General features: G+C 41.6%; 1 protein-coding gene across 1 annotated transcript in view; it reads left to right on the forward strand.

The window, feature by feature from the left end:
- Positions 1–20,037, forward strand: part of rmdn2 (regulator of microtubule dynamics 2) — a gene marked incomplete at both ends in the record, with an annotated part of 61,648 nt that overhangs the window by 16,916 nt on the left and 24,695 nt on the right. The window contains 2 exons of the mRNA XM_084165022.1: positions 4,020–4,215; positions 4,603–4,726. Coding sequence (XP_084021148.1) covers positions 4,020–4,215; positions 4,603–4,726 — 320 coding nt within the window. The remainder of the gene's footprint in view (positions 1–4,019; positions 4,216–4,602; positions 4,727–20,037) is intronic.

Here is a 20,037-nt window from a genome sequence, read left to right on the forward strand (position 1 = left end):
TTACACAGTCCCCTCTGAACAGTTGATGTTGAGATGTGTCTGTTACATGAACTCTGTGAAGCATTTATTTGGGCTGCAATTTCTGAGGCTGGTAACTCGAATTACCTTATCCTCCAGCAGAGGTACCTCTGGGTCTTCCATTCCTGTGGCGGTCCTCATGAGAGCCAGTTTCGTCATAGCGCTTGATGGTTTTTGCGACTGCACTTGAATAAACTTTCAAAGTTCTTGAAATGTTCAGAATTGACTGGCCTTCATGTCTTAAAGTAATGATGGACTGTCGTTTCTTTTTGCTTATTTGAGCTGTTCTTGCCATAATATGGACTTGGTCTTTTACTAAATAGGGCTATCTTCTGTATACCCCCCCTACCTTGTCACAACACAACTGATTGGCTCAAACGCATTAAGAAGGAAAGAAATTCCACAAATTAACTTTTAAGAAGACACACCTGTTAATTGAAATCCATTCCAGGTGACTACCTCATGAATCTGGTTGAGCGAATGCCAAGAGTGTGCAAAGCCGTCATCAAGGCAAAGGGTGGCTCTTTGAAGAATCTCAAATATAAAATATATTTTGATTTGTTTAACACTTTTTTGGTTACTACATGGTTCCATATGTGTTATTTCAGAGTTTTGATGTCTTCACTATTATTCTACAATGTAAAAATTTTTAAAAAAAAGAAAAACCCTTGAATGAGTAGGTATGTCCAACATTTGACTGTTGGTGTACATACTCAATGCGCGAGTTTCAAGTTTGGGGAAGATCATTTTCACTATAAAAATGCATAATCGCATTTGCGGTCACTTTTGAGAGTGGTGTTTTCACACTAATTGATTGCATTTTTGAACATTCATGCTCATAGCCTACTGCCATGTGTGCATTGCTGCGCTTATGTGAAGAAATAGCCTATTAGTTTATTAACATTTTAAGCTAAACATTCTGATCTGTTCCGTCAGCGTCATTGCTTAAAAAAGCTTTTTTGACGCTAATGGTTGTATTGATTTGGGATCTATCGCATCCCACAACTCTCTCAGACTAGAATAGGTCAACTTTTGTACTATGGGGGATGGTAAATGGACATAGGCTAGTGCTTTTGCTGTTCGTTAGGCCTACTCATTCTACTCTACTCTACTCATCAGCCACTCTTGTTTGCTGATGAAAAGTACGTGGACAGTTCTTCCAATATCTTGAATATGTGCCTCATAATTGGATAAGGACGCGCACAGTTGCGTCCACGATGTGTCGGTTTTCACTTGTAGCCTGTGAGAAAGACCCGATCATGTGACTGCATTGGTTAATAAGAATTGAGATCTGAGCGAGCCATGTGAGTGAGAGGTCCTTTGGAGCACGCAGCCGGGAGAAGGGAATTATAATGGCAACAAAAGGCATGGATTCTTTTAGGGGGCATTACGACCACACAAAGGGGATGCTGCCGGGAAATTCGAGGCATTATCAAGTGCTTGTCAAATTGTGAATGAGAGACTGATGAAGTGTGTGCAGCCTGAGCAGAAAACAAAGCAGAGCTCATGCCTTTCATGCAACTTTTTTCAAATCATAATTAGTTGCTTCATGCAGCCTTAGAATGTATTAAAAATCAAAACATATAGCCCAATGTTTGTATCACAACTAAAGTTGCATAAATAACTCTAAATTAGCACAATAGGAGGACCCTTTTTCTTTAACTGCTCAACACAGAATAGCCGCATATGCGCACTCCCTCTGAAATTTGTTGGAGAAAGAATCCTTTCTATTATATTCAGCTATGTTCAATTGTATTCTTCAAACTATAAAATAATATAAAATAATGCCATGGAATTCTAAGCAAATCTTGTCTGCTAAATTAACTAGTATAGCCCACAGCCGTATAGCATAGCCAGATCAGGGCTTTACATAAGGACAACTCAGAGTATTTTATTCTGTTCTTCTGAAATAGACTACATTTTCTTCATATCATCTTTCTTTAGACCTGTCTAAAATAATAGATGTATTGTGATGGTGTAGGCTATATTACATGGAGTTATTAGACTTTTTTAAATGTAGATTGTTCCAAAGGTCTGCATCAGTGGCTTGTAGGCTATGCGTTGAAGCCAGGCGATGCTAAATGTGTTAATGTTAATTAATGGTCAATTACCGTGAGACCGGCAGTTATTTGCTTGACAATCACTGGCTGACAAAATTTCATAACCTCCACAGCCCTACATCCTGGGCTTTTTTCTGTCTCAACTCCAGTGATTCATGGGCCGTGGAATGGCGTGACAGGATGTTGCCTCTCTCAACATCTTTCAAGCGCAGGGAGGAAAAGCGAGAGGACTGCATGAATGAAAGGACCAACGGATGAATGACTGGACGAGTGAATGAATTGGTAAACAAACAAATTAATGAACGAGAGAATGCAACCAGGGGGGTCTCCACTAGGGATCTGGATAAATGCTGACAATCACTCAATGTACAAGTACGTTGTGTGCAAGCACAAAAAACAAATACACCACAATTTGGAGAATGGCCATCGTTGCTCACACAAAAGCGAGTCCATTCAGAATTTTAAGTCCTGTTGTATTGGCCGATAGATGGGTTCAGCACTAGCCTACAGGTTTGGAGCTTACTCCGAGGTCACTGTGCAGAGAGCGGATTAGGAACCTGGGTTTGTTTCAGCAGAATAGGGGGAGGGGAGGGGCGAGAGAGGAGCAGGGAGGGGAGGGGCGAGAGAGGAGCAGGGAGGGGAGGGGCGAGAGAGGAGCAGGGGCTGGTGTGTGTGTGACAGTCTATGTGTGTGGCACGGAGGGAGAAAGAGAAGGTAGCCAAACTGACTCGCTCAAGTTAGAACTCGCTCTAGTTAAAACTTATGTCAGCAACAAGTTTTTCTATCATTCCATCTGGTAGCCTGTCTTCACTGCATCAAATCGTTGTAGCTAAATAAGCTAGCTAGCTACAGTAGCCAGCTAAGTTAGCCAGCTAGCTAAAGTAACAAGGCTAATTTAGGCTATTTTGCTGCGCTCCCCATACTTGTCTACAACAACTCCATTCATATGAAACAACAGCCTACCTGTTGGTTGATCATTGTAGCCTACTCCTTCTCATTTAGCCAACTTAATTCCGTAATTTTAATTCCATTTTGCTTTGATAAGAAATCTCCCACTTCATTGCTACACATGGAGCCTCTGACTGTAGCCACTTTGATTGACCGACAATAACAACAAGCACCGTGACTTTTTTTATGGGGCGCACTCATAAAAACTGTCAAGTGTTTTATAAATGTTTTGAATGTAATGGTCAATCCTTGTAGGCTATGTAGCAATGTCACATAGATCATTTTATTTAATTTTAGACAAAGCCTTTTCATTGTTAAAATAGGCCTATATATGTTTATTTTTATATATACGCTCCCAAGTAATCGAATACTAACGTCTGTTCGTATTTTCGAATATTCGAATAACCGTGCCCATCTCGAACATAAAGCACTTCCATGACTGGGTTTGTCTCAATTGGAAAAATAGGCTAATAGGTCTATATACATTTTTGCTTTTTGCTTGTGTTGCTTAAGAACTTTACATTGACTCTGTTATCTATTTCAAGACTAGTGACACACTATTCCTGAAGTTTTAGATGTTTGATGTTCTTAACTTTTCTTAAGCATTTGGTAGGCTCTGAAAAGGTTATTATAGGTAAGTATCATTCCAACATTGGCTAGTCAGGTTCTTACAACGTCATTGGATCTTGCTGCATGCCCTGCGGAGAAGCAGTGTTGCTGTTTTCCTGCAAACACATACTTTTGTCTCAAAGGCACTGACTTAAGTAATCAGCTATTCGGGCCTGAGGTGAGGTATGTGGGGTGGGAGCGATCTAAGATGGGGCCTCCAGCACCTGTTGTGGGCCCAAGATGCGCCTGTCAGTGGTCCACTCCAACATACCTCTCCCTTACCCAGAACCATCGCTCGCAGACCAAAACGTTTCCTTAACCACAGATGACACACATGCAGATGTTGCCAGAACTTGGTGCTAATGAATGCTTCCTGTGTTTCAGGTACATAACAGCTTTAATGGACTCTGCGGAAGAAGAGCAGAGTGAGGCTGAGGAGGGTCAGAGTCTGGATGAAGTGACTGTGATCGAGCCTCTGGATGAGTTCTCAGCCCTCCTGGAGAGGTTGGACGCTCTACACAACGGCAGCGATGGAGACAAGAGGGAGTGCCTCCGCTCCATGCTGGATAAGAGGGAGGAGGTGGGCCACATCAACCAACTGTCCAAGTCTTGAGTTCGGATGTCCTAGGGCTAGTAGATATCTGTATTTAAAATAAAATAAAATCACAGCAGTAGCAGACATGGGTTCAAATAGTATTTGCTTTCTTTCAAAAAATGTCAGCTGTGCTTGATTGAGCTTGCTTGAGTTTGCTTGGTGCAATGAAACCAATGGAATAGTTCCAAAAGAGCAAATCTCGCCCATCTAGCCCTGTAGACAAGCCTAATCCAGTGGTGCTTACAGTATTTGAAAGAAAACAAATACTATTTGAATCCAGGTCGGAGCAGTAGAGCTCCTAGGTGAAGCCTGCCTCCAAATAAAGGTCAATGACGTAAAGTTTATTGACACTGACACCTCTTTTCTTCACAGTTTGGACAGAACACTACATTCTTATGGCGACTAGTTCGGGCCTACGTGGATGTTCATGACATCACTACCAACCTAGAGCAGAAGAAGACCCATGCAGAGACTGGTAATAAACCGCATACTGACCGTTGATCCCCAGCATTCACACCATTTACCAAAGATTAGGGTTACAGTGAGGGAAAAAAGGATTTGATCCCCTGCTGATTTTGTACGTTTGCCCACTGACAAAGACATGATCAGTCTATAATAGTTTTATAGTTTTGATGTCTTCACTATTATTCTACAATGTAGAAAAAACCCTTGAATGAGTAGGTGTGTCCAAACTTTTGACTGGTACTGTATGTCTTGGTACTGCTGTCACCTGAAGGATTAGGATGAAGTACTCACAACTATGTGCATCACCAATAATGCACAATTAACCATTGACAGGGTCTATTGCTCCATATTAAGTTGTCTTAAGGAATAAGACACGGTTGTGTGTTGGCTTATTTCCCCCATGCAATCCAGCATGTTATCTCATTGTTAGCTCGGCTGTTTGGCCAAAACAACACTACATATAACCGTGATCTTTTCACGCTTTTCAGATGTGCAGTATAGTATGACGTAATGCTGTTGTCAAAACAGAAACCTCTCTAAAATAGCTTCTATAAAAGGCAATAAATAATTATTTATCCTCTTTGAGCACACAACCCATCATGTTTGTACCATACAGCTGTCATTGCATGCACCACTTCCAAGTGAACTTAGATGTTCCCTCAAATATAATAATGTTATGCATTCTGTTTGCATGCGTTTCTTTTTTCCCTGCCTTTGCTGAATACTCCATCCCCTGCATTGCTTGTAAGCAAAGTTAAAATAACTCGCAACGCTCTTTGCATGTCTTGTGTTACACTGTAACTAGTGTCGTGACATGACTTGCATTCATGTGATGACTGTTATTTATCTAGTCTCTCGTTGCCATACCGCCAAAATCATATCATTGTCACGCCTCCCTTGGAGGATTTTTGTATTGCAAAAATGGTTTGAATGGTCCGCTGGCTCCCAGCAGCAAGATTTTGATTGGATGTTACATTTCAAGAACCCTCCCCCCACACGCCCGTAGAAGAAGTGCTGTGTGTTATGTGCGTCACTATTTTCCGTCAAGGTAGGACACATTTTATAGAGAGTTGTTGCGTGTGCTAGTTTTCAAGTTATCAAGTGTGGCCGACAGTCTGCGATTTTATATTTATTGAAAGTGGATTACTCTGGTAAAGTCAAACGTCACAACACGTTCTAAACCGCTCTGGTGGCACACACATTTTTGCTTTGTCTCCATTCATCCACATGGCTGCGCTTTACTGCCACCTAAAAAATCTCGAAGATTGCCCATTATTTATTTTTTGTAAGGACCCAAAAAACAGGCGGTGGGAGGACCTATTCAAGTAAGTAAATACATTTTGAAAAAGTAAAAAATAAATATGTATTACAGTACTAGTAGGCCACTTTGTAGGCTAACTCATCTGAGCTGCTAGCTAGCTATCTAACTTTACACTGTTTAGCTAAGTGAATTAAATGTCAGCAGCTAGCTAACCTTCTATTAGCTAGCTATCTTGATGTAATCATTGTAAATTAAAAACAGTCTCCAAATGCATTTGTAGATAACAGCCATGGAAGAGGGTGAAATTGCAGCTCCAGCTGTCAGTAAAGGGGAAGCTTAGGCTACTGGATAGGGCAGGTAACTTTGTGGAAGGACATTATGAAAAGATTACAGATCTCAAGTTACAGTACTTAGCGTGAAAAGCTTTGAGGACAAAATCTGTAATACCAACATAATATTCAGTGATGTCTAATTTGAGTATAATGAAGCCTGTTTCTTTGATGTTTTCTGTCCTCAGATATGGAGCGCTGTGATAGCCTGTGTTTGCAGATGAAGCGAGAAGTCCCAATGAATGTCCAAAGAGACTAATGGTGCATTTCCATACAGGATTTACCCCAGTGTTTTACGCAAAAGGCTCAGACTTTTCGGTTTCCATCTACACTGGCCGACATCGATGTCTCACTGGGCCATGGCACCTGCTCTCACTTGGGGCCAAAGCAAGCCACTGGTACTTTTCATCTGGCGTTTACATAACAATGGCTAACTGTGAACTTGAACACCTTCTCAAAAAGCAACTGTGTATACCAGCGGTATTTTTGTATACAACATTTGCTAACATGGATAGGCCTACCTATATTCCATGGGTTATATGTGTAGGCCTACCTATATTAGCTCATGTTGTATACAAAAATACAGTTAAACATCACACACAGTGTATAAACCTATTACAATTGGAGCAGTCCAACCCTTGTTGGAGGTCTGCTGGGTGTGCAGGGTTCTGTTTCAGGACATCTAATGAGTTGATAATCAAGTGTGCTATTGCTGGGCTGGAACAGAAGTCTGCTCACCCAGTAGATCAGGGATCAGTGGAACAAGGTTGGCCACCGCTGGTATGGAGTTTTTTTGTTAACCTGAAATGATGCTTTAGTAATAATTGCCTACTTATTACTACTCAATTATCTATTGTTGTTTAGACTAAGATGTCTAATCTTTACATACGAGTTAGCTTATTTTTACATTTTGTAGTGATGAAGTGTTGGTTCTTTTGAAGTGAAGAGTTTAAACTTGTTTTAATTGTTAAATTATTATTCAAATGTCAATGTTGCTCAATCATATAACACAATCCTGCAATAAAGAGGGGAAGGGGTTCTGTCTGTAATGTGTCTTTGTTTGTTGTGTTGTATTCTCCAATGAACATTTCCTTTTGTCTAGTTGTAAGATCTCCGATATGTTTTATTTGATTGTCGCTGACTCAGTATATCAGCTATCTCAATCAATTTCGCAGCTTATCAATGCAGCCATAGGCCTACAGTATGATGGCATTACTGGTCTGTCATCTGAAGCAGAGAATAGCTAAACTCACACATTGTTTACATGTTGATCTATACACTGAGTGTACAAAACATCTTTCCATGGCATAGACGGACCAGGTTAATCCAGGTGAAAGCTATGATCGCTTATTGATGTCACTTGTTAAATCCACTTCAATCAGTGTAGATGAAGGGGAGGAGACAGGTTAAAGAAGGATTTTTCAACCTTGAGACAATTGAGACTTGGATTGTGTATGAGTGCCATTCAGGTGTGAATGGGCAAGACAATAGATGGAAGTGCCTTTGAACGGGGTATGGTAGTAGGTGCCAGTCGCACTGGTTTGAGTGTGTCAAGAACTGCAACACTGCTAGGGATTTCAGTTTCCCATGTGTATCAAAAATGGTCTACCACCCAAAGGACATCCTGCCAACTTCACACAACTGTGGAAAGCATTGGAGTCAACATGGGCCAGCATCCCTGTGGAACGCTTTCGACACCTTGTAGGCTTGAGGCTAGCTAGCCGCCTATCATGCTAGCTCGATTTTCTTGAGGGCTTGAACGCAGCCTGCTTCGCGGTTAGCAATTATGGCTGGGACTGCGGATTGTCCCGGGCTTGTGGCTGTCTAGATCCCTGCTGTTTTGTTGTTGTATTGATCACATTTTTACTAATACTGTAGAACTTTGTTCTAAAGCTGTATTGAGGGAGCACGCACTAAGGCAGGAATTTCTCAGCCACCACCATCCACTCTGAAAAAGACCTACAAAAACCCAGGACCAGGCCAACAGCTGAATCAGAACCCACCAACCAACCATTGCACCAACCCAGCTGATCCCCTCCATCCCCATCTCACGGCCTGTAATTACTCCCATCACTCCTGCCATCCGCCATAGACCTGATGAGAAACCAGACATTATATTAATGATGGACTCAAATGGAAAGTTTATATTCGAGAATAGACTTTTCCCAAGTAAAAAGGTGTCAAGGTTATGGTGCCCCACAACAGAGAGAGCTATGGAGCTCTTGCCAGTGGCCCAGCTTTGCTCCCCAAGCCATATCATCATTCACATATGGACCAGTGACCTGTGTGCCCAACAGGAGAGGGTGGTCACATCACTAAGGGGAGTGATAGAGAGGGCCTTCACAATCTTCCCCCTTGCTAAGATTGTAATATCTACCCTGCTCCAGAGGAGAGATTTCCACCCTGACACCATCCAGAGGGTAAATGCCAGCCTCTCTCGGGACTGTGTGCTATGGCCAAACGTACACCTGGCCCACCATCCCACCCTCAGCCTGGACTGTATTTAAAACAATGTACACCTGTACAGAGAGACAGTCCCCACCTTCACCAGGACATTAAAGGATGTTGCTCTGGGTGGCCAGTCCACCTCACCTCAAAGGAGCAATAGACCAGCTACCAACTCCCTGAGACAAATCAGATGCTCCTTTAGACCTGCATCTGGTGGCGCCTCACAGAGACTGGAGAACAGCCAGCAACACTGCCCACCACTTCTCTCCCAGGAACTGCATGCAGATACATTGAGCTATGGCCAAGCCTTATGCAGTCAGAGGCCCCATGCAGAGTTTGGAGCATCGCCGGCCACACTGCCCACCACACCACCCTCTTCAATTCCCCCTACAACCTCCTTCCCATGCTACCAGACCAGGTCCGCCTCAGCACAGCTCTACCATTCCAGGCCCATCACAGCCCAGCACAACCAGACCTGGCCCATCACAGTACTGCTCAACCAGACCAGGCCCACCTCAACTCTACACAGCACCAACCACTACCCTAGGGTCTGGCAAAACACTCTTGAGGGTAGGGCACCACATGATGCAGTCCACACCATGTATCATTCACATCATCAGCCCTCATATGCTGAAAGTTTGGAGCTTCGCCAGCTACACTACCCTCTACACCACCCTGCTCAATTCCCCCCACAACCTCCCTCCCAGGCTAATTTTAGTTACCCTCCCTACTCCCATTCCCAGGACAGGCCTGGGACACTCCTGCCCCCCATGGCAGCCCCAACCGTGCAACAGGAGCCACACCAAGGCCTCCTGTGCACACCCAGAATAAAGCATTGGCAGCCAATCTGATCCCCTGCAGCAGCTCCACTCATTTGGCGGGAGCTTCATCAGGATGGACTGAGCTTTGCCAACACTGCACTCCCAGTTCCGCCCCAGTCCCTGCATCCAGCAACTTGAGGGAGGCCTGTCAAATGCTCAGTCTGCTCTGCTCTCACGTGGTTGGCCAAGGACCTTGGCAAAGTCTCGGCTCACTCAACAAATAGCTGCAGACGACCCTATGCCTGTTAGCGCTTATGGGAATGAGCTGAATACCCCCTCTGACTTTAAATCTAATAGGGGGCTTGGGCTAATGCACCTAAATGTGCGAAGTATGATTTCAAAAATGGACACAATTGATATTTGGGTACAGGACTCGTGTCCTGACATTCTGGTTCTCTTGGAAACATGGTTAAATTGTTCTGTATCTGATAAAGACATTGAAGTAAATGATTATAATGTACTTAGATGTGACAGATTACAGAAAGGGGGAGGAGTGGCCATATATGTAAAATCTAATTTCATGGTTGTCCCAATCTTTAAATATTTCTGTTCCCAAGAAATTCAAGGTCCTGGTTGTAGATGTGTCCATAAACCAGAATACACATTTATTTGTTGCTAGGATATACCATGCTGCCATGGCGGTTGCTATTGGTGCTATATCCGAATGTTTAACACCTTTTTTGTCCCCATAATTTGTCATTTTAGGGGATTTTAATCTGGATTGGCTAAGCCCGGACTCAGATCAATTTAAGAGTATATGCTTTGATTTTGATCTGACTCAATTGATCTCAAAACCCACACGGCTAAATATGAAAAACCTTGGTAAATCCTCATTGATTGATTTAATTCTTACTAATAAACCCCATACATATTTGCCTAGTGGACTTTTTGCATATGATATCAGTGATCATTGTCCCATAGTATGTATTAGAGATACGGAACAGCAAAATACTAATCCTCGTTTAAGTTTTCTCAAGGGTTTTTACATGACATGTTCTACTCTGATTTAGCCACGATCTCCTGTATTCCTGACCCTGAGTTGGCTCTAGAAAATGTATCCTCTATATTTATTCCAGATAAACATGCCCCTTTTAAACAATTCAGAGTCAAAGATAGATCTAATCCTTGATCTCATTCAGATAAGAAATCAAGTCTGGGCCAAAGCAAGGAAAACTGACTCTGTAGTGGACTGGCAATCTTTCAGAGAATTGAGAAACCGATGTACTATCTCAATTAAGAAAGCTAAATCAAGCTGCTTTTTAAGATCTGTCTGACTCTGCTGGTGATCCTTTTTGGGAAACAGTAAATGCACTGAAGCATACGAATTCCTCTTCTTCCCTGCCTATGTCACAAGCTGATGTGGATGCGGTGTTGGAGTCAGGCGCAGGAAACAGAAGCTCAGTCAACACGACTTTACTACTCAAAAAGACAATACAAAATAACGGGCCTCAAACACAGGAGGCGGGCGATTACGCAAACAGTGCGTAAAATAACTCTCAACAAGAGAACAAATAGATTACACCAACGGCCAGGCGGACAACAACACACAACTGCCAACAAAACCAAAGGAAACTTATAGGTGACATAATCAATACATAAAACGAAACAGGTGCACCAACAAGACAAAACCAAACAAACATAGAGAACATCAAGCGGTAGTAGCTAGTACTCCGGGGACGACGAACGCCGAAGCCTGCCCGAACAAGGAGGAGGAGCAGTCTCAGCGGAATTCGTGACAGCCTAAGCAAGTTCTGTCTGACTCTGGCATCATAACTGAGAAGATTGGGATAAGTGATGATTTTAATCATCAATTTATCTCTGCAGGCTTTTTATTTGAGAGAAATGATGGTGTAGTTGACCCTGGTCAGTCAATCGACTGCTCTTCCCTCTGCCAGCCTCTAGCTGACTCGACGGTTAACCTGTCAACTTCTAGTGAGTCTTTGTTTTCATTTCAACAATTTACTATCTGTGATGTGCTAGATGCCTTGCTTAAGATTGATGTAAAAAAATAAAAAAAATAATCACTGGAGCTGATATGCTTGATGCATTTTTGCTGCAGCTCTCTGCCCCCCGATTTCTGAATCATTAACCCATATTTTGAACCTGACGATAATATCTGGTACTATCCCCAAGGTTTGGAAGGCTGCCCATGTACTCCCCCTTCACAAAGGTGGTGACCCTTGTGATCTAAGTAATTATCGGCCGATTTCTAAACTTTCTTGCCTAGATAAAATATTAGAATCTTTGATTAATTCTCAGCTAAGATCTCTTCTCTTTTAAATGTATTCTAAATGTACATCAGTTAGGGTTTAGACCAGGTCATGGCTATCTCTGCTGCATCCCTAGTTATAAATGATGTGGTTAACTTTATGGATAAAAGGCAACATTGTGCTGCCCTCTTCATTGATGTGTCAAAGGCTTTAGAAACTGTTGATCACTCACTGCTAATTTGGAGGCTTTCCTCAATTGGCCTAGACCAGGCTGCATGTAACTGGTTTAATAATTACTTCACAGATAGAACAATGTGTATCTACTGATGGTGTTAAATCAGGTTTCCTGGATATTAAGAAAGGTGTCTCACGGGTCAATTCTGGTTCCTGTACTTTTTACTGTTTACATTAACAATATCGACTTGTCTGTAAAAAACTGTAACCTGCACTTGTATGCCGACAGTTGTGTATGCCATTGTCCCCCCGGTTGACCAGGCTCTATCTGAACTACAGTCTGCCTTCATTGTATTACAGAAAAACTTTATTGACCTGAAATTAGTATTGAATGCAGGTCAAACTGAATATATGTTGTTCTCTAGAGTCCATAAAAATAAGTCAGATTTAAGCATATGAACAGTGCATTCAGAAAGTATTCAGATTCCTTCACTTTTCCACATTTTGTTACATTACAGCCGTATTCTAAAATGGATGAGAATTTGTTATTTTTAATCAGTCTACACACAATACCCCATAATGACAAAGCAAAAACAGGTTTTTATAAATTTTTGCTTGGCATTCAGGCCAAGTAGTTCAATCTTGGTTTCATCAGACCAGAGAATCTTGTTTCTCATGGTCTGAGAGTCCTTTAGGTGCCTTTTGGCAAACTCCAAGTGGGCTGTCATGTGCCTTTTACTGAGGAGTGGCTTCCGTCTGGCCACTCTACCATCGGGTTCTTGGTCACCTCCCTGAACAAGGACCTTCTCCCCCGATTGCTCAGTTTGGCCAGGCAGCCAGCACTAGGAAGAGTCTTGGTGGTTCCAAACTTCTTCCATTTAAGAATGATGGAGGCCACTGTGTTCTTGGAGACCTTCAATGTTGCAGATATTTGTTGGTACCCTTCCCCGGATCTGTGCCTCAACACAATCCTGTCTCGGAGCTCTACGGACAATTCCTTCGACCTCATGGCTTGGTTTTTTTCTTTGACATGCAATGTCAACTGTGGGACCTTTACATAGACAGGTGTGTGCCTTTCCAAATCATGTCCAATCAATTGAATCTACGACAGGTGAACTCCAAGTTGTAGAAACCTCTCAAGGATGATCAATGGAAACAGGATGCACCTGAGCTCAATTTCGAGTCTCTTAGCAAAGCGTCTGAATACTTAAGTAAATCAGGTATCTTTTTATTATTTTTTTTTATACATTTGCAAAAAAATCTAAAAACCTGTTTTCGATTTGTCATTATGGGGTATTGTGTGTAGATTGATGACGAAAAAAATAATTTAATCAATTTTAGAATAAGACTGTAACGTAACAAAATGTGGAAAAGATTAAGGGGTCTGAATACTTTCCGAATGCACTGTACTTTGGATGGTGTCCATATTGATTGTGTCCCTGCTTACAAATATCTGGGCATTTGGATAGATGAAAAGCTGTCTTTTAAAAAGCATATTGATAAGTTAGTAAAGAAGCTAAGAGTAAAAATTGGCTTCTTCTATAGAAGTAGGTCCTGCCTCTCGCTAAATAGTAGAAAGCAGATTATTCAGTCGACGTTCCTTTCGGTCCTAGACCGACATCTATATTAACGCAGCTGCCACTTCATTAAAGCCGTTAGATGCAGTTTATCATAGCGCACTGCGCTTTATTACAGGCAACAATTTTAGTGCTCATCGCTGCATTTTCTATCAGAAAGTTGGTTGGCCCTCTTTGATGTCACGTAGGTTGGTACATTGCCATGTTTTCATTTATAAAATTTATGAAATTGCTTCTTATAATTATTGATAAACATGCACCTATTAAGAAACTGACTGTTAGAACTGTTAAAGCTACATGGATTGATGAGGAATTTAAAATCTGTATGGTTGAAAGAGATTGGGGCGAAAGGAGTGGCTAATAAGTCTGGCTGCACATCTGACTGGCTGTCTCAACAAAAAGAAGAAAAAACGGTATTATGAAGCCAAGATCAATGATATAAAGAATGATGGAAAAAAACATTGGAGTACTTTAAATGAAATTATGGGCAGAAAGACCAATTCAACTCCATCTTTAATCGAATCATATTGCTTATTAATCTCAAAACCATTTGATGTTGCCAATTATTTAAACAATTACTTCATTGGCAAAGTGGGCAAACTTAGGCAGGAAATGCCAACAACGAACAGTGAGCCATCGTACTTATGCATAAAAAAACAAATAATGAAAGAAAAGCGTTACGTTTGAATTTTGTGAAGTTAGTGTGGTAGAGGTGGAACAATTGGTATCGATCAATAATGACAAACTTCCTGGCATTGACAACTTCGATGGAAAGCTGCTGAGGATGGTAGCTTACTCTATAGCCACTTCTATCTGTCATGTCTTTGCCTAGAGGAAAGTCTTTCTCCTAAGGCCTGGAGGAAGCAAAAGTCATTCCACTACCCAAGAGTGGTAAAGAGGCTTTTACTGGTTCTAACAGCAGACCTATCAGCTTGCTGTCAGCTCTTAGCAAACTGTTGGGAAAAATGGTGTTTGACCAAATACAATGCTATTTCTCTGTAAACAAATTAACAACATACTTTCAGCATGCTTATAGAGAAGGACACTCAACATGTACTGCACTGACACAAATGACTGATAATTGGTTGAAAGAAATTGATAATAAGAAGATTGTGGGAGCTGTACTGTTAGATTTCAGTGCAGCCCTTGATATTATTGACCATAACCTGTTGTTGAGAAAACATATGTGTTATGGCTTTTCAACCTCTGCCATATCGTGGATTCTGACCTCAGAGGGTTTTCTTTAATGGAAGCTTCTCTAATGTCAAACATGTAAAGTGTGGTGTACCGCAAGGCAGCTCTCTAGGCCCTCTACTCTTTTCTATTTTTACCAATGACCTGCCACTGGCATTAAACAAAGCATGTGTGTCCATGGATGCTGATGATTCAACCATATACCCATCAGCAACCACAGCTAATGAAGTCACTGAAACCCTTAATAAAGAGTTTGTTTTGGAATGGGTCGCCAGTAACAAACTGGTCCAGAACATCTCTAAATCTAAGAGCATTGTATTTGGTACAAATCATTCCCTAAGTTCTAGACCTCAGCTGAATCTGGTAATGAATGGTGTGGCTGTTGAACAAGTTGAGTAGACTAAATTACTTGGCGTTACCTTAGATTGTAAACTGTCATTGTCAAAACATATAGATTCAATGGTTGTAAAGACGCCTCTCCCCCATGTGACCTACTTGTTGTGTGTATGTACTGTAGGGATGACCCCATTTAATCGACTGGGCGATTGTTTGGTCGATAGGCTGTTGGTCGACCAAGATTTCTTTAGTCGAGCAGTAGCAAAAATATACAGTATCTATCTACACTACCGGTCGAAAGTTTTAGAAGACCTACTCATTCAAGGGTTTTTCTTTATTCATTTTTTAAAACTATTTTCTACATTGTATAATAATAGTGAAGACATCAAATCTATGAAATAACACATATGGAATCATGTAGTAACCAAAAAAGTGTTCAACTAATCAAAATATATTTTATATTTGAGATTCTTCAAATAGCCACCGTTTGCCTTGATGACAGCTTTGCACACTTTTGGCATTCTCTCAACCAGCTTCATGAGATAGTCACCTGGAATGCATTTCATTTAACAGGTGTGCCTTCTTAAAAGTTAATTTGTGGAATTTCTTTCCGTCTGTTTGAGCCAATCAGTTGTGTTGTGACAAGGTTTTTATACAGAAGATAGCCCTATTTGGTGAAAGACCAAGTCCATATTATGGCAAGAACAGCTCAAATAAGCAAAGAGAAACGACAGTCCCCATCATTACTTTAAGACATGAAGGTCAGTCAATAAGGAACATTTCAAGAACTTTGAATGTTTCTTCAAGTGCAGTCGCAAAAACCATCAAGCGCTATGATGAAACTGGCTCTCATGAGGACCGCCAACAGGAAAGGAAGACCCAGAGTTACCTCTGCTGCAGAGGATACGTTCATTATAGTTACCAGCCTCAGAAATTGCAGGCCAAAAAAGTTATTCAGAGTTCAAGTAACAGACACATCTCAACATCAACTGTTCAGAGGAGACCGTTTGAATCAGGCCTTCATGGTCGAATTGCTGCAAAGAAACCACTACTAAAGGACACCAATAAGAAGAAGATACTTGCTTGGGCCAAGAAAAACGAGCAACAGACATTAGACCAGTGGAAATTTGTCCTTTGGAGATTTTTCGTTCCAACCGCCGTGTCTTTGTGATATGCGGTGTGGGTGAACGGATGATCTCTGCATGTGTATTTCCCACCGTAAAGCATGGAGGAGGAGGTGCTATGGTTTGGGGGTGCTTTGCTGGTGACACTGTCTGTGATTTATTTAGAATTCAAGGCACACTTAACCAGCATGGCAACCACAGCATTCTGCAGCGATACGCCATTCCATCTGGTTTGGGCTTAGTGGGACTATCATTTGTTTTTCAACAGGACAATGACCCAACACACCTCCAGGCTGTGTAAGGGCTATTTGACCAAGAAGGAGAGTGATGGAGTGCTGCATCAGATGACCTGGCCTCCACAATCCCCCGACCACAACCAAATTGAGATGGTTTGGGATGAGTCGGACCGCAGAGTGAAGGAAAAGAAGCCAACAAGTGCTCAGCATATGTGGGAACTCCTTCAAGACTGTTGGAAAAGCATTCCAGGTGAAGCTAGTTGAGAGAATGCCAAGAGTGTGCAAAGCTGTCATCAAGGAAAAGGGTGGCTATTTGATGAATCTCAAATATAACATATATTTTCATTTGTTTAACACTTTCTTGGTTACTACATGATTCCATATGTGTTATTTCATAGTTTGATATCTTCACTATTATTCTACAATGTAGAAAATAGTAAAAATAAAGAAAAAACCCTTGAATGAGTAGGTGTTCTAAATCTTTTGACCGGTAGTGTATGTAGATTACAAGATTAGCTGACTTTTCTCAAAACGAACCTCATTGTGGCTAGCTACTTCTTGTCCCTCATGCTAGCCTGCACAGCCAAATTTCACTCCAGCATTGTAGACCATTTATCCCCTCTTGCTTTAGCTATTCTCAAAATAACAGAGAAATGCTGTGAAAACATTTTAGAATGTTTGCAGGAAGCTGGTTTTCTCACCAGTGCTTATTTGGTTGACATTTTTAGTCCGGACGCACTGTTGCTGCTACGGCACTAATCTGGTGAGCACCGTTGGAGCTCCGCCCCAAGCAAGGCATGTGATTGGTTTGACGTGTTGCGAGGCATTACTGAATTATACCGGGTTTCCACCCCTCTAGCTGATTTCTGCCATGGAACTTCCCCAGGCTTCTAGTAATGGGAAGTTCGGGTCTTTTTACTGACTCTGATCTTTTCAACTCGTTCAGTCAAAAGAATAAATCTTTCGACTAATTTCGTTAATTTGAGTCAGTAATGCCCAGAGCACGCAGGACCCCCTACCAGCGAACGATGAACTGAAAACTTGAAATAATTATTGATATACAAGCCTCTCCTTTTCATGTCGTTCACCATAAGCAGAAAGGAAGAGGCGAAGCGAGAGGTTTCACTCTCGCCAACATTTTTCCAAAATAAGCCCAATGCGTTTCTATGGGCTTATTTTAGACCTAAGCTTGTCGCCTGCCTTGACGCTTTTGGGACAACGACTCCCATTTGTTAGGGCGGAGACATGAGCATTTTCAACTTTTTTTATTTTTTTCATTTAACCTTTTATTTAACTAGGCAAGTCAGTTAAGAAACATTCTTATTTACAATGACGGCCTACACCGGCCTCTCATCATTATATACAGATCTCTGCTACAAGGGGCTTGTTGTAGCTGTCATTTGTGACTGAGACTGAGACTGAGTAAAAGTGTGCTTTAAACAATGTACATTTGTTTTTTGCTAGGCATACAAATAAGATTATTTATTGATATATTTGAAAAGAGGTCTAGTTGTGGCCGCAACTGGACTAGATTGTGAACGACTCTTGGCAGAATGCATTGCTTGACTGCCATGAGGGTGATTAGCACAATATCGTTCGCAAAACTGCAGCACCCCAAATGATTCGTTCTCGAGTTCGAGTTTGTTGAGCAAGGCTGTGTGTATGTTTTGGTTCTACAAAGATGTCTCGATAACATTCAATAATACATTAATTGCATTCATTCTTGTGCCATGCAATCAATTATCAGTTATTCTCTATGCTGCCTGCAGCATGATCTGTTTTCCTGTGCACATATGACAGAAAATGAAACAAATGACTCTCGGAATAGTAAAAAGAGTCTATCAAAATGAACGAATCATTCGCTATCTGCGCATCACTACAACATCACCTCGCGATGAGGCTACACTGTAACAATATGTTGGCATATTAAGTGCAACACTATACCATCTCGTTTTTCTTTTTTGTGTGTGATTGTGCTGTACCGTACAGATTGGATTGACCCGTTTCTTCATACAGTGATCTTTCCTCAATAATGGGCTTCTGTAATCAAGGCTGACCAGGTGCTTTCTACAAAAGGCACCATTGTCAAGGGGTTTGGAAACAGAGGAAAACAGAGCGAGGCAGTGTTGGCTATTTAAAGCAACCGAGACATCAAACATTAAATAAAACCTTGGTATTAATATAGTAGTAGGCCTATGGAATGAAGCTGTCGCCAGCCAGGAGGATGAAGGGTTTAAGGCCCTCCTATCTTCCTGGATTACCTTTCATATCACTGTTGTTTTTATTGGTTTATTATCTCATGCCTATTATTCTCTCCTCTCGTTTTGTGTCTTTGTTTTGTGTGATTTGTGTTATAGAATGATATCCATGTCATCTGTGTGGTTCTGTTGAATCTCCACATCCATTGAATGAGCGCCTTCGGGAAAGTATTCAGACCCCTTGACATTTTCCACATTTTGTTACGTTACGGCCTTATTCTAAAATGAATTAAATAAAGAAATCCTCATTTACATAGGTATTCAGACCCTTTGCTATGAGATTCGAAATTGAGCTCAGGTGCATCCTGTTTCCATTGATCATCCTTGAGATGTTTCTACAACTTGATTGGTCCACCTGTGGTAAATTCAATTGATTGGACATGATTTGGAAAGGCACACACCTGGATATATAAGGTCCCACAGTTGACAGTGCATGTCAGAGCAAAAACCAAGCCATGAGGTTGAAGGAATTGTCCGTAGTGCTCCGAGACAGGATTGTGTCAATGCACAGATCTGGGGAAGGGTAACAAAAAATTTCTGCATTGAAGGTCCCCAAGAACACAGTGGCCTCCATCATTCTTAAATGGAAGAAGTTTGGAACCACCAAGACTCTTCCTAGAGCTGGCCGCCCAACCAAGCTGAGCAATCGGGGTAGGAGAGCCTTGGTCAGGGAGGTGACCAAGAACCCCATGGTCACTCTGAAAGAGCTCCAGAGTTCTTCTGTGGAGATGGGAGAAGGTCAACCATCTCTGCAGCACTCCACCAATCAGGCCTTTATGGTAGAGTGGCCAGACGGAAGCCACTCCTCAGTGAAAGGCACATGACAGCCCGCTTGGAGTTTGCCAAAAGGCACCTAAAGACTCTCAGACCATGAGAAACAAGATTCTCTGTTCTGATGAATCCAAGATTGAAGTCTTTGGCCTGAATGCGAAGCGTCACGTCTGGAGGAAACCGGGCACCATCCCTAACCCGATCGGAATACTTTCCCGAAGGCACTGTATATATGCCTAATTCATTGGTATATACTGTATATGACATGTGAACAAACATGTGCTTCCGGTATTGTACTGAGCTCAACCCCATAGAAAATCTTTGGAGGGAGTTGAAATTCAGTGTTGCCCAGCGACAGCCCCAAAACATCACTGCTCTAGAGGAGATCTACATGGAGGAATGGGCCAAAATACCAGCAACAGTGTGTGAAAACCTTGTGAAGACTTACAGAAAACGTTTGACCTGTGTCATTGCCAACAAAGGGTATATAACAAAGTATTGAGAAACTTTTGTTATTGACCAAATACTTATTTTCCACCATAATTTGCTAATAAATTCATTAAAAATCCTACAATGTGATTTTCTGGATTTTTTTTTCTCATT

Source organism: Coregonus lavaretus (genome assembly GCF_964263955.1).
Source record: "Coregonus lavaretus genome assembly, chromosome: 1".
Classification (NCBI taxonomy): Eukaryota; Metazoa; Chordata; class Actinopteri; order Salmoniformes; family Salmonidae; genus Coregonus; species Coregonus lavaretus.